Source organism: Apodemus sylvaticus, chromosome 10, assembly GCF_947179515.1.
Source record: "Apodemus sylvaticus chromosome 10, mApoSyl1.1, whole genome shotgun sequence".
Classification (NCBI taxonomy): Eukaryota; Metazoa; Chordata; class Mammalia; order Rodentia; family Muridae; genus Apodemus; species Apodemus sylvaticus.
In genome coordinates this window covers 14,470,527-14,483,745 of record NC_067481.1, presented here as the reverse complement: position 1 = coordinate 14,483,745, position 13,219 = coordinate 14,470,527, and the positions used below count along the sequence as shown (strand labels likewise).

General features: G+C 38.1%; 1 protein-coding gene across 1 annotated transcript in view; it reads left to right on the top strand.

The window, feature by feature from the left end:
* Cep112 (centrosomal protein 112) overlaps window positions 1-13,219 on the top strand; it is a 468,121-nt gene that overhangs the window by 85,250 nt on the left and 369,652 nt on the right. The window contains 2 exon segments of the mRNA XM_052196570.1: window positions 1,059-1,145; window positions 11,434-11,533. Coding sequence (XP_052052530.1) covers window positions 1,059-1,145; window positions 11,434-11,533 — 187 coding nt within the window.

The following is a 13,219-nucleotide window of genomic DNA, read 5'->3' as shown; positions in this document are numbered from 1 at the left end:
AGAAAGTTTTCTTTCTCTTAATATTGTAACAGTTCTGTTGGATAGAGTAGCTGAGTAGGCAGTGGAATCTTTTTCAGAACTTGAAATGTATGCTTTTATGTCCTTCTAGTGCTTAGAGTTGGCACTGAAAATTCAGGCCTGCTTTCATGTGGGACTTGCTCCTTGTCTCTTGCCATTTTCAGCGCATTTTTTTTCCCCTGAATTTTAGGTGTTTTGGCTATAGTACAATGTAAAGAATTTCCTTTTCTGGTTCTACCTGCCTCTTTTTATCTGGATGGTTATCTATTTTCCTAGTATTAGACAATTTTCTTCCATCATTATACTGACTACATTTTTTATGTCTTTAACACAGAATTTTTCTTCTGTGTCTATACCTTGTAAATTTGGTCTTTTCACACTGTATCAAAAAGCTTATATATTGTATTCTTTTATATATATTTAAATGTATTGTTGACCTTAACAAATGATCCATATTCATTTACTTAATGTTTATTTCTGACTATTCTCTTTTCCATGTGACCCATTTTGTTGGTAAGTTTTACTGAGATTTTTATCTGACTTATTGGAATTTTAATTTGAGAAATTAAAATTGAGCAAATTTGTTTGCTTTATTTTCAGTCTTATTTGAAAGGAGCAATCAATTGTATTGGCACACAACCTACCAAGTACACTAGATATTTTATCCATCCAGTCTCGGGACCCTCCTGTTTCTGCTCTCCCAGAGCTGTGATGTGCACTGCCATGCCTGGTTTGATTGTGGTTATAGCATGGGCTCAGGATCAAAGTCATTCTTGCATAGCAAGCACTTTACTGAGCCAGCTGCCTAGACAGTAATTTCCCATTCATACAAATATTCTTTCTTTTAAAATGTCACCTTTCAACACATAGGCTAAAAGTATTTTGAAATGAGCAAGCAGATGTGAGCAAAGAGAAAAAGTTGGACGAGACTAACTGAAATGGAAATAATAAAGCCTGAAATCCTGTATGGATTTGAATGTGAGAGCAGGGCACCACTATAAAATGACGCGCTACTAATCTTGAAAATCTTTCCCTTGAAGTTGGACATGAAAACAAAAATGATGGAAGCAAAGTTTTCAGAAGAGAAGCTTAAGCTGCAGCAGAAGCATGATGCCGAGGTGCAGAAGGTAGGGATGTGCCACACAAGTCTGCAGTGTCACTGAGCCCCGGGGCGTGGGACGGGCCACACAATCTCTCCACCTACCCATGGATTAGGCATTTGAACATAGTGTATGTCATGGATGAAATTTGCTGAAGTAAATCCCATCAAAAGTTATCTGTAAACTTTATTTGTAAAATGTGTCTATTTCTGTCCTATTTTTACATTTCTGATTACATTACCTCTTATTTTAACTGATTTTCATATAGTTTTTACTAGATCATTACTAATGACTTTTGTGAGTGTGTTTCTGTGTACTTGTGTGGCTGAAGAACTTAGGACCAGAAGATACTGTATCGGTGAGCTATTTTGAGACAGGACCTTATTCTCTTATCCAGCCTGGCCTTGGCCTCATCATCCTCCTGCTTTGCCTTCTCAAGTAGCCAGAGTGACAGGAGGTCTTTACCATCAGGTTTTGCACCATTCTTGAAATGTGAAGTAAAATAACAGCTGTAAATACTGTAGTTTGTCTTATCCTGATTGTTTCAGCTTTCTGATTCAGTTTCTGTTTTTAATTAATTAGATTGAAGATTGAGTTGTTTCCCACTGACGTCAGATCGCATGCTTGTCACTTAGGCTCTGGAGTGCCATGGAACCTTGCTCTCCTTAGATTCAGAAAGAACTCTTAGTCCCTCATAGCAGAGACCCAGATGCCTATAGAATAGAGCTTTGATTGCAAATAAAGTTAATTCTCCTGAGGGCTTGTGATGCACAAAACAACAACAAAACAGACAAGCAAGCTCTTGGACTTAGTTCTGTTTGCTGTTGACTGCATGTCATGTGATGTTGGCACTGACCATAAGGCTTCATTTTTGAGTACCTCAGATTTTGCTTTCCAAGTTTTCAGTATTTGAGTATTTGTTTATCTATTTATTTACTTGCTTATGAGCCAAGGATTCATAAATGCTAGGGAAGTACTATACTACTATTAGGCTACTTTTCCACCATTTAAAAAATGTTTGAGACAGTATCTGGATCAGTTTCTAGCCTGGCCTTAAGGTTACCCTGTGATCATCCTGTGTCAGCCTATCAAGTAGTTAAGTTGTAGTTCTGTACTACCATGCTTGGCCCCAATTTTTTAATATTTTGAATTAAATTTGTATCTCTCCTAGTGTCTCAGCAAACATCAACTATGCTTTGCTATATAGAATTTTAGCTCATGCTATATTTTTATAATTAGTAAATATTTTTGTGCTAATGATGTATGTTTTGAATGTATGAGGTTTGTACAAATAGAAAGTTTACACATGTTCTTTAAAAACTAAGCCTATGTGTCTGCTTCCCCAAACTGAATAACAAAGACAGAACCAGCTAGTCATACTAATCTTAGCACTGGGGGCCCAGGCTGGCCTTAAACACATCTGTAGTCCAGGCACACCATGACCTCATCTTCTTCTTGCCTTCATATCTAGGGTAACTGGTATGCACCACCAGAGTAGTCTGCTTGGCTCAGAGAAAGGGATCCTGGCTCAAAATTAAACAAAGGAAAACAAAGCCGCGGCAAAGGCAGAAAACTGAGGCCATAGTATCATGGATGCAAGCATCTCTGAAACCGAAAATACTTTATTATTAAGTCAAGCATATTACTTGATTCATCATCTCTGTGTGTGTGTGGGGGGTATGACAGTGTGCATGCACATGCATGTGTACATGTGTTGTGTATGTATATGCAAAATATGTATAAGGGTGTATTTCTATTGCATGTGCCTATGAAGGCTAGAGGCCTACTTTGCATATCTCACTCTAACATTTTCCAACTTGTTTTCAGAGACAGTCTTTCACCTGGTGCTTACCATTTTGTACCCCTCTACAACCCAGTTAGCTTTTTTTTATCATAATGACCAGTGAGTGCTTGACAAGAAACATGGGAGAAAGGCTTTTTTTTTTTTCTTTTTCTTGGCTTATCATTTTAGAGGATACTGTTGATCATGGTAAGAAAAAGTTCAGGGAATCATCTCTATTCCATTAGAGTTGGGTTATAAACCCCACTGCCTGACACCAAAGCCCTACTTCCTCCATTGATGCCCCATCTTCCAAATGTTCCACAATCTCTCAAACTAAATACCTGAGCCTGTGGAGGGTATTTTATATACAAACCAAACATTCCAAACACTGAGACATGGGAGATCATGCCCTTCTCAAAATTCAAAATGTGTTCAGTTAAGCCGTAAAAATATTCCATAGTCTCATACTTTTCACTTATATGTTTTCAGCACATAATGTCATGGGATAAACCATTTCCGTTCCAGAGGGAAGGAAAGGAGAATAGACCAGATTAAAGTAGCAGTGAAAGGCATCATGGGAAACACCAGACCTTCAGTTCCATGCCATGGATGTGGGGGTTGTGGTAGTATCATATGGGCTTCTCTCTTGGGCATGGTTAGCTTTGCTTCCCCTGCTCAGTTGCCTAGGACACAACTCTCTTGGACCACTGCCTGGCCTCTGTGACGTTCTTGAACTCTGCCCAAGCTTTTGTTTGCTACCTCCTCACTCTTCATATCTGCAAAACCAGCACCACATGGACAACATCATGTCTTCATATCAACTTGAGATATATCCAGACCAACTCTTTGGTCCAGAGCTGAATTTCATCTATGTGTCTTTGAGTTTAAACCTGGTAAAAAAAACACTTGACTAGGTAACCCTGCTTGAGCAGGATTCCCTACTGGCTCTCTGTGTCTAGTCACTCTCTTTTCAAATAGGAAAATTTAGATACCTTTCATTGCTCTTGCCCTGCTGCTTTGCATGGGTGAAGTCCTGACTGCTATGGCTCCTTTCCTGTTGGCCCAGCACAGGAGTTCTCTTTCCTGGCAATATTCTATTGAGCAAATACACGGTTTGTCCCCACCTGCTCTGTTCTCAATTTTAACTAGATTCAACCTTTTTTTCTTTTGTCAAATTGTACAATTCTTTCTGTTCTCCTTCTCTATAGATCTAAACTAAAACAGTAAGTAGTAACCATGCCACAGCCTGGCTAATTTTGCAGTCTCATAATTTTCTTTGAAAAATTTGTCTATGATTTTTCAGTAAAGCATCAGGATATGAACAGAATGTAGCCAAATTCCTTGCCAGAATAAAACATGAATGGCATCTAGCTCAGCTTCTGATAGAGTCCACAACCTCTTCTGATACAATAGCTCCATTTTTATTGGTCTCATATTTTCCCAGCTTTGATCCACAAGAACTTCTTAAGCCCTATTCTAGGGTTTCTTCAGCCTGCAGCTCTCAAGTCTTCCTCTGCCCCACTGCAGACCAGTTCCAAAGGCCTCAGGACTGCACCATCAGGCTTAGCACAGCAGTGGCCTCACTTTGTGCTCACAACTTAGTATGTTAATTAATTTTGTAGCACTTATACCAAATACCTGAGAAAAAGCAGCTCAAGAAAGGAAAAATTATTTTGGCTCATGGTTTGTAGGATATGGCCCAGCATCCATAGGGTTGAGGCTAAAACAAGAAAGGTAAAGTAGAATGCTACTAATAAAAACACCAAGAGAAACTACTTTGGGGTCATTGGACAACTTTAAAGTTGGCTTAGGGCAAATGGGAGTCCAGCTGCACTATGACAGCAGCTCCCAGGCCCACTCGCTCCTCAATCTGGTTTTCTTTTGCACTGCTGGGCAATATTTTCTACTGTTTATTAACTTTGCTATTTTGGTTATTTCTCTTTTTAATTGTTTTTTTTTGTTCTAAAGTATAAAAGCATATAAAATATATTTATTAAGTGGTTAAATTGGAAACAACTAGTAAAACATAAATGTAAAACTTATTAACATTTTTGACATTTTGAGTTCATTTTTTTTTTCTGATTCACAAAACAGCTAGAAAGGAATGGAGCCTAAGCTGCCTTCTTTGTTCCTGTGACTGAGCAGACAGGTGCAGACAGGTACACAGGGAATACCTGAGTGTAAGATCACTTGGGACTCGCCTGTCAGGGCCACACCTGCACCCAGGAGCTAGTCAGCGCTGCCACAGATGGCTGTGCACCTATCCTGCTAGGTGACATCAGCTCTGCAGGGAGTCCTGCAGTTAGAGGGGGTCCCATGTTTAGAGGTGAGATGTGGCCCACATCTTTGCTCCTGTGACTGAGCAGACAAGTGCAGCCAGGTACACAGGGAACACTGAGTGTAAGATTGCCTGGGGCAAGGTCTGCCAGGGCCACACCTGCACCCAGGAGCTGGTCACCCAGGGGTGCTGAGATAGGCTTGCAGGTATACAGGAGGGACACACATCAGCCAGTGACAGCAGGACCAACTAACACCAGAGATAACCAGATGGCAAAAGACAAAGGGAATGTTACTAACAGAAATCAAGGCAATATGGCACCATCCAAACCCAATTCTCCCACAACAGCAACTCCTGGATACTTCAACACACCAGAAAAGCATGATTTAAATTTAAAATCACAGCTCATGATGCTGATAGAAGGCTTCAAGAAGGACAAAAATAACTCCCTTAAGGAAATACATGAGAACACAAGTAAACAGGGAGAAGTCCTTAAAGAACTACAGTAAAACACAACAAAACAGGTGAAGGAATTGAACAAAACCATCCAGAATCTAAAAATGGTGGTAGAAACAATAAAGAAATCACAAAGGGAGACAACTCTGGACATAGAAAACCTAGGAAAGAAGTCAAGAGTCATGGATCCAAGCAAGACAACCAAATACAAGAGATGGAAGAGAGAGTCTCAGATGTTGAAGATACCATAGAAAGAATTGTCATAAATGCAAAAAGCTTCTGACCCAAAATATCCAGGAAATCCAGGACAAAATGAGAAGACCAAACCTAAGGATTATAGGTATAGAAGAGAGTGAAGATTTCCAACTTAAAGGGCCAGTAAATATCTTCAACAAAATTATAGAAGAAAACTTCCTTAACCTAAAGAAAGAGATACCCATGAACATACAAGAAGTCTACAGAAATCCAAATAGATTTGACCAGAAAAGAAATTCCTCCTGTCACATAATGATTAAAAGGAAAAATGTACTAAACAATGAAAGAATATTAAAAGCAGTAAGGGGAAAATGTCAAGTAACATATAAAGGTAGACCTATCAAAATTACACCAGACTTCTCAGCAGACACTATGAAAGCCAGAAGAGCCTGGACAGATATCATACAGACCCTAAGGGAACACAAATGCCAGCCCAGACTGCTATGTCCAGCAAATCTCTCAATTACCATAGATGGAGAAACAAGGTATTCCATGACAAAAACAAATTTACACAGTATCTTTCCACAAATCCAGCCCTTCAAAGGATAATGAATGGAAAACACCAACAAAAGGAGGGAAACTACACACTAGAAAAAGCAAGAAATTAATCTTCTTTCAACAAACCCAAAAGAAGATAACCACACAAACATAAAAATTACATCAAAAATAACAGGAAGCAACAATCACTATTCCTTAATATCTCTTGACATCAGTGGGCTCAATTCCCAAATAAAAAGACATAGACTAACAGACTGGATACATAAACAGGACCCAACATTTTGCTGCATACAGGAAATGCATCTCAGCGTCAAAGACAAACACTACCCCAGAATAAAAGGCTAGAAAACACTTTTGCAAGCAAATGATCCCAGGAAACAAGCTAGAATAGCCATTCTAATATCAGATAAAATTGACTTTCAACCTAAAGTTATCAAAAGAGACATGAAAGGGCTCTTTATACTCATCAAAGGGAAAATCCACCAAGAAGAACTCTCAGTTCTGAACATCTATGCTCCAAATATAAGGGCACCCTCATTCGTAAAAGAAACTTTACTAATGCTTAAAGTACACATTGCACCTCACACAATAGTTGTGGGTGACTTCAACACCCCACTGTCCTCAATGGACACATCAGGGAAACAGAGACACAGTGAAACTAACAGAAGTTTTGGACCAAATGGATTTAATAGATATCTATAGAACATTTCATCCTAAATCAAAGTAATATACCTTCTTCTCAGCACCTCATGGTACCTTGTCCAAAATTGACCATAGAATTAGTCACAAAACAGAACTCACCAGATATAAGAAGATCAAACTAATCCCATGCCTCCTATCAGATCACTATGGAGTAAGGATGGTCTTCAATAGCACCAAAAACAACAGAAAGCCCACATACACATGGAAGCTGAACAATGCTCTACTCAATGATACCTTGGTCAAGGAAGAAATAAGGAAAGAAATCAAAGGCTTTTTAGAATTTAATGAAAATGAAGACACAACAAACCCAAATTTTTGGGACACAATGAAAAATGAAAACAGTGCTAAGAGGAAAAGTCATAGCTCTGAGTGCCTCCAAAAAGAAGTTGGAGAAAGCATACACTAGCAGCTTAACACCACACCTGAAAGCTTTAGAACAGAAAGAAGCTAATACACCCAAGAGGAGTAGAAGGCAGGAAATCATCAAACTCAGGGCTTAAATCAATCAAGTAGAAACAAAAACCTATACAAAGAATCAACAAAAGTAGCAGCTGGTTCTTTGAGAAAATCAACAAGATAGATAAAGATATAGCCAGACTAATCAGAGGGCACAGACACAGTATCCAAATTAACAAAATCAGAAATGAAAAGGGTGAAATAACAACAGAAAATGAGGAAATCCAAAAAAATTATCATATCCTACTACAAAAGCCTATACTCAGCAAAACTGGAAAATCTGGAGAAAATGGACAATTTCCTAGACAGATACCAATTACTAAAATTTAATCAGGATCAGATAGACCATCTAAGTGGTCCCATAACCCCTAAAGAAATAGAAGTGGTCATTGACAGTCTCCCAACCAAAAAAAGCACAGGACCAGATGGTTGTAGTGCAGAATTCTATCAGACATTCAAAGACCTAACACCAATACTCTTCAAACTATTCCACAAAATAGAAACAGAAGGAACACTACCCAACTCGTTCTATGAAGCTACAATTACGCTGATACCACAACCACACAAAGATCCAACAAAGAACGAGAACTTCACTTTAGACCAATTTCCCTTATGAATATCAATGCCAAAATACTCAATAAAATTCTTGCCAACCGACTCAAAGAACACATCAAAACAATCATTCACCATGATCAAGTAGGCTTAATCTCAGGGATGCAGGGATGGTTCAATATATGGAAATCCATCAATTAATCCACTACATAAACAAACTCAAAGAAAAAAAAAAACACATGGTCATTTCATTAGACACTGAAAGTGCATTTGACAAAATTCAGCATCCTTTCATGTTGAAAGTCTTGAAAGAACAGGAATTCAAGGCCCATGCCTAAACATAGTAAAAGCAATATACAGCAAACCAGTAGCCAACATCAAACTTAATGGAGAGAAACTTGAAACAGTCCCACTAAAATCATGGATTAGACAAGGCTGCCCTCTCTCTCCATATTTATTCCATATAGTTCTTGAAGTTCTAGCTATAGCAATTAGACAACAAAAGGAGATCAAAGGGATACAAATTGGAATGAAGTCAAATCACTATACACACACACACACACACACACACATCATATATAAATACATCACTATTTGCAGATGATATGATAGTATGCTTAAGTGACCCAAAAAGCTCCACCAGAGAATTCCTACAGCTGATAAACAACTTCAGCAAAGTGGCCACATATAAAATTAACTCAAATCAGTAGCCTTCCTATACTCAAAGGCTAAACAGGCTGAAAAAGAAATTAGGGAAATGACACCCTTCACAATAGCCACAAATAATAGAAAGATCTTGGTGTGACTCTAACCAAACAGGTGAAAGATCTGTATGACAAGAACTTCAAGTCTCTGAAGAAAGAAATCGAAGAAGCCCTCAGGAGATGGAAAAATCCTCCGTGCTTGTGGATTGGCAGGATTAATATATTAAAAATGGCCATCTTGCCAAAAGCAATCTACAGATTCAATGCAATTCCCATCAAAATCCCAACTCAATTCTTATAGTTAGAAAGAGCAATTCTCAAATTCATCTGGAATAACAAAAAATCCAGGATAGCTAAAACTATTCTCAACAGTAAAAGAACTTCTGGGGGGCATCAGTATCCCGGACCTCAAGTAGTACTACAGAGCAATAGTGTTAAAAACTGCATGGTATTGGTACAGTGATAGGCAGGCAGATCAATGGAATAGAGTTGAACACCCAGAAATGATCGACACACCTATCGTCACTTGATCTTTGAGAAAAGAGCTAAAACCACCCAGTAGAAAAAAAGATAGCTTTTCTTTTTTTAATATATTTTTATTTTCTATATTCTTTGTTTACATTCCAAATGATTTTTTTCCCAGATCCCCCCTCCCCATATGTCCCATAAACCTTCTTCTATCCACCCATTCTCTAATCACCTCTCTCCTTTTTCTCTGTCCTGATATTCCCCTCCAACGCTAGATCAATCCTTTCCAGGATCAGGACCCTCTCCATACTTCATCACTGGAGTCATTTATTATGCTATTTGTGCCTTGGGTATTCAGAGCTTCTGGGTTAATTAATATCCACTTATCAGATATTGCATTCCATGTGTATTCTTTTGTGATTGGGTTACCTCACTTAGGATGATATTTTCCAGATCAAACCATTTGCCTAAAAATTTTGTGAATTCATTGTTTCTAATTGCTGAGTAGTATTCCATTATGTAAATATAACACATTTTTTGTATCCATTCCTCCTTTGAGGGACATCTGGGTTCTTTCCAGCTTCTGGCTATTATAAATAAGGCTGCTATGAACATAATGGAGCATGTGTCTTTATTGCATGCCGGGAATCCTTTGGGTGTATGCTCAGGAGAGGTATAGCAGGGTCCTCCAGAAGTGTCATGTCCAGTTTTCTGAGGAACCACCAGACTGATTTCCAAAGTGGTTGTACCATCTTACAGCCCCACCAGCAGTAGAAGAGTGTTCCTCTTTCTCCACATCCTCGCCAACACCTGCTGTCTCCTGAGTTTTTGACCTTAGCCATTCTAACTGGTGTAAGGTGAAATCTCAGGGTTGTTTTGATCTGCATTTCCCTAATGACTAATGATGTTGAGCACTTTTTAAGGTGCCTCTCGGCCATCCGAATTTCTTCAGGTGAAAATTCTTTCTTTAGATTTGTACCCCATTTTTAATAGGGTTATTTGGTTCCCTTGAGTAACCTTTAATAGGGTTAATAACCTTCAATAGGTAACCCTTTAATAGGGTTATTTGGTCTAACTTCTTGAGTTCTTTGTATATATTGGATATTAGCCCTCTATCAGATGTAGGGTTGGTGAATATCCTTTCCCAATTTGTTGGTTGCCGTTTTGTCCTTTTAACAGTGTCCTTTTCCTTACAGAAACTTTGTAATTTTATGAGGTTCCATTTGTCAATTCTTGATCTTAGAGCATAAGCTATTGGTGTTCTGTTCAGGAACTTTTCCCCTGTGCCCATGTCCTCAAGGGTTTTCCCCAGTTTCTTTTCTATTAGTTTCAGTGGGTCTGGTTTTACGTGGAGGTCCTTGATCCACTTGGAGTGGAGTTTAGTACATCGAGATAAGAATGGATCAATTCTGCATGCTGACCTCCAATTGAACCAGCACCATTTGTTGAAAAGCCTATCTTTTTTCCACTGGATGTTTTCGGCTCCTTTGTTGAAGATCAAGTGACCATAGGTGTGTGGATTCATTTCTGGGTCTTCAATTCTATTCCATTGGTCCACTTGTCTGTCACTGTGCCAATACCATGCAGTTGTTTTTTTTTTTTTTTTAACACTATTGCTCTGTAGTATTGCTTGAAGTCAGGGATACTGATTACCCCAGAATTTCTTTTGTTGTTGAGAATAGTTTTAGCTATCCTGGGTTTTTTGTCATTCCAGATGAATTTGAGAATTGTTTTTTCTAACTCTGTGAAGAACTGAGTCATCTTGGAAGAGGTTTTGGCTTTAAGCAGCAGGACAGTAGGACACTGGTGGCAGGGATCTCATTTGTCTTCATGAAGGATGATACATTCCAGTCCATGACCCAAGAGCCTGCTTCTGATGACGTCTCTCTGCTACTTTATGACAGTTTAATTTCCAAACCATGTTCTAGGGATTCATGTAACTTATTATTCATAGTCTTCTTAAACTTATATTGAAAAGTCTATACCAAACATTTTAAAATTAGTTATTTTAGTGTATTAATATTTTATCAGTCTATATAAAGTATTTTTTATATTAGGTGGAATCATTTATGAGACTGACAGACTTGCAAAATACTGTGCTTACTATAATTACAAATTTTATATTAATTCTGTATACTAACGTATTATAAATTGTTTTTTCAGATTTTAGAAAGAAAGAATAATGAACTAGAAGAGTTGAAAATCTTATACAAAAAGAAACAAACTGAAACTGAAGAGACCATACGAAAGCTTGAAAAGAAAGGTGATGGTGTCTGATGTGAATCTTCCAGTAATAGTTTATACTTATTTTAACGATTTCAAATTTAAAAGTAAAATTTCACTTCTGAGACTGTGAGCTTGCAACAATAGCTGGAATTTGTATGGACTTTCATGTAACTTGGTAAAGTGTGTGTGTGTGTGTGTGTGTGTGTGTACAGGGAAATGTTTGACCACTGAGGACATCTCTAGTCCATAGACTTGTGGCTCTGCCTGTCTGTGTTCATTTTTGTAACTTTGCACATTTGTTGATAAGGGCTTAGAATATTTGAATTCCATCCTTGAGGCTAGTGAGTGTGGAACTGAAGGATTAAGATCTGGTTGACAGGAGAGATGTGGGCAGTAAGAATGAGGGACAAAAGGGGACTCTGATCTAGGGTGCTGCCATGTTTACTGGGTTTCTCCCAGAGCAAGTTACTGTAGTAGAATGGATAGCAATATTCCTAGCAGTTTAGTGGGATAATTACATGTGAGAATTAACTAGTAAATTGAATATTTTTAATTTAATTTCCTCCTTTAAATGTTAGTGAAAATGGGGTTGGAGAAATGGCTCAGTGGTTAAGCAAGGACCTGGATTCAATTCCAAGCACCCACATGGCAACTCACATCTGTAACTCCAGTTCCAAGGTATCTGACACCTTCACACATACATACCTGTAGGCAAAACACCTATGTACATAAAGTAAAAATAAATAAATTTAAAAAAGAAAGAATGGAGACGCTGATTCATCTAAAAATGTTGGTGAAAGTAGATATTTTTCAGTTTTTTTTTGTAATTGTTACCAATGATAGCTAAAGTATTTGATATTTCTAGATTTTCTTTCTTACTGTATTTCACATTAGGCATCTCAAACATCCTTATACTTTAAAATTATTCAGGATTTTTTTTAAAAAAAGAAATAATGTTTCCTATTTTTAAGATTTATTTATGGGCCGGAGAGATGACTCAGTGGTTAAGTGCACTGGCTCTTCTTCCAGAGGTCCTGAGTTTGATTCCCGTGTGGGTGGCTTACATATGGGTGGGATCTATAAAGGGATCTGATACTCTCTTTTGGAATGTAAGTGTACATGCATCAGAGCAGTTATATACATAAAATAAAGAAAAAAATTAAAATATCCTCCGGTTTTAAAAGAGATTTATTTTGTGTTCATTATTCTGCCTACATAAATGCCTGGAGACCTGATTTTGCATATTAGAGGGGTTTCTTTCTCTTTTTTCAAGGGGAAGAATCTATTGGTTGGTGTTTTTAAAAGACTGTACCCTGAGCTGACACTTCATGAGCAGAAAATTTTCCACAGTAGGAGTGTATATAAAGAAGTAGGTGATGACATCGGTAGTGTACATGAGCACATGTCCACAGGAGCCCGCAGAGAAGTTGCTGTATTTACAGTGCTGTTTTATGATGTGGAAGGGACAAGAGATGGAGCCAAGAGCAGCTATTTTCCTGGTTAGAGCCCTTGACCCATATCCTTTAGGGGAGTAGAACTTTAGTCTGATTTGCAACTGCCACCCCATTGTGACCTGCACTGGTGAATGGACTCTTTAAAGGGACAGAGGCCATATTAGAGGAGAAAGCTAGCATGCTGTTTATTCTCTAGGGAGAGAATAAAGACTAATTAATTTCTTCTATGACTATAGAAATGGCAAAAAAATGAAATAAGAGGGGTCTTT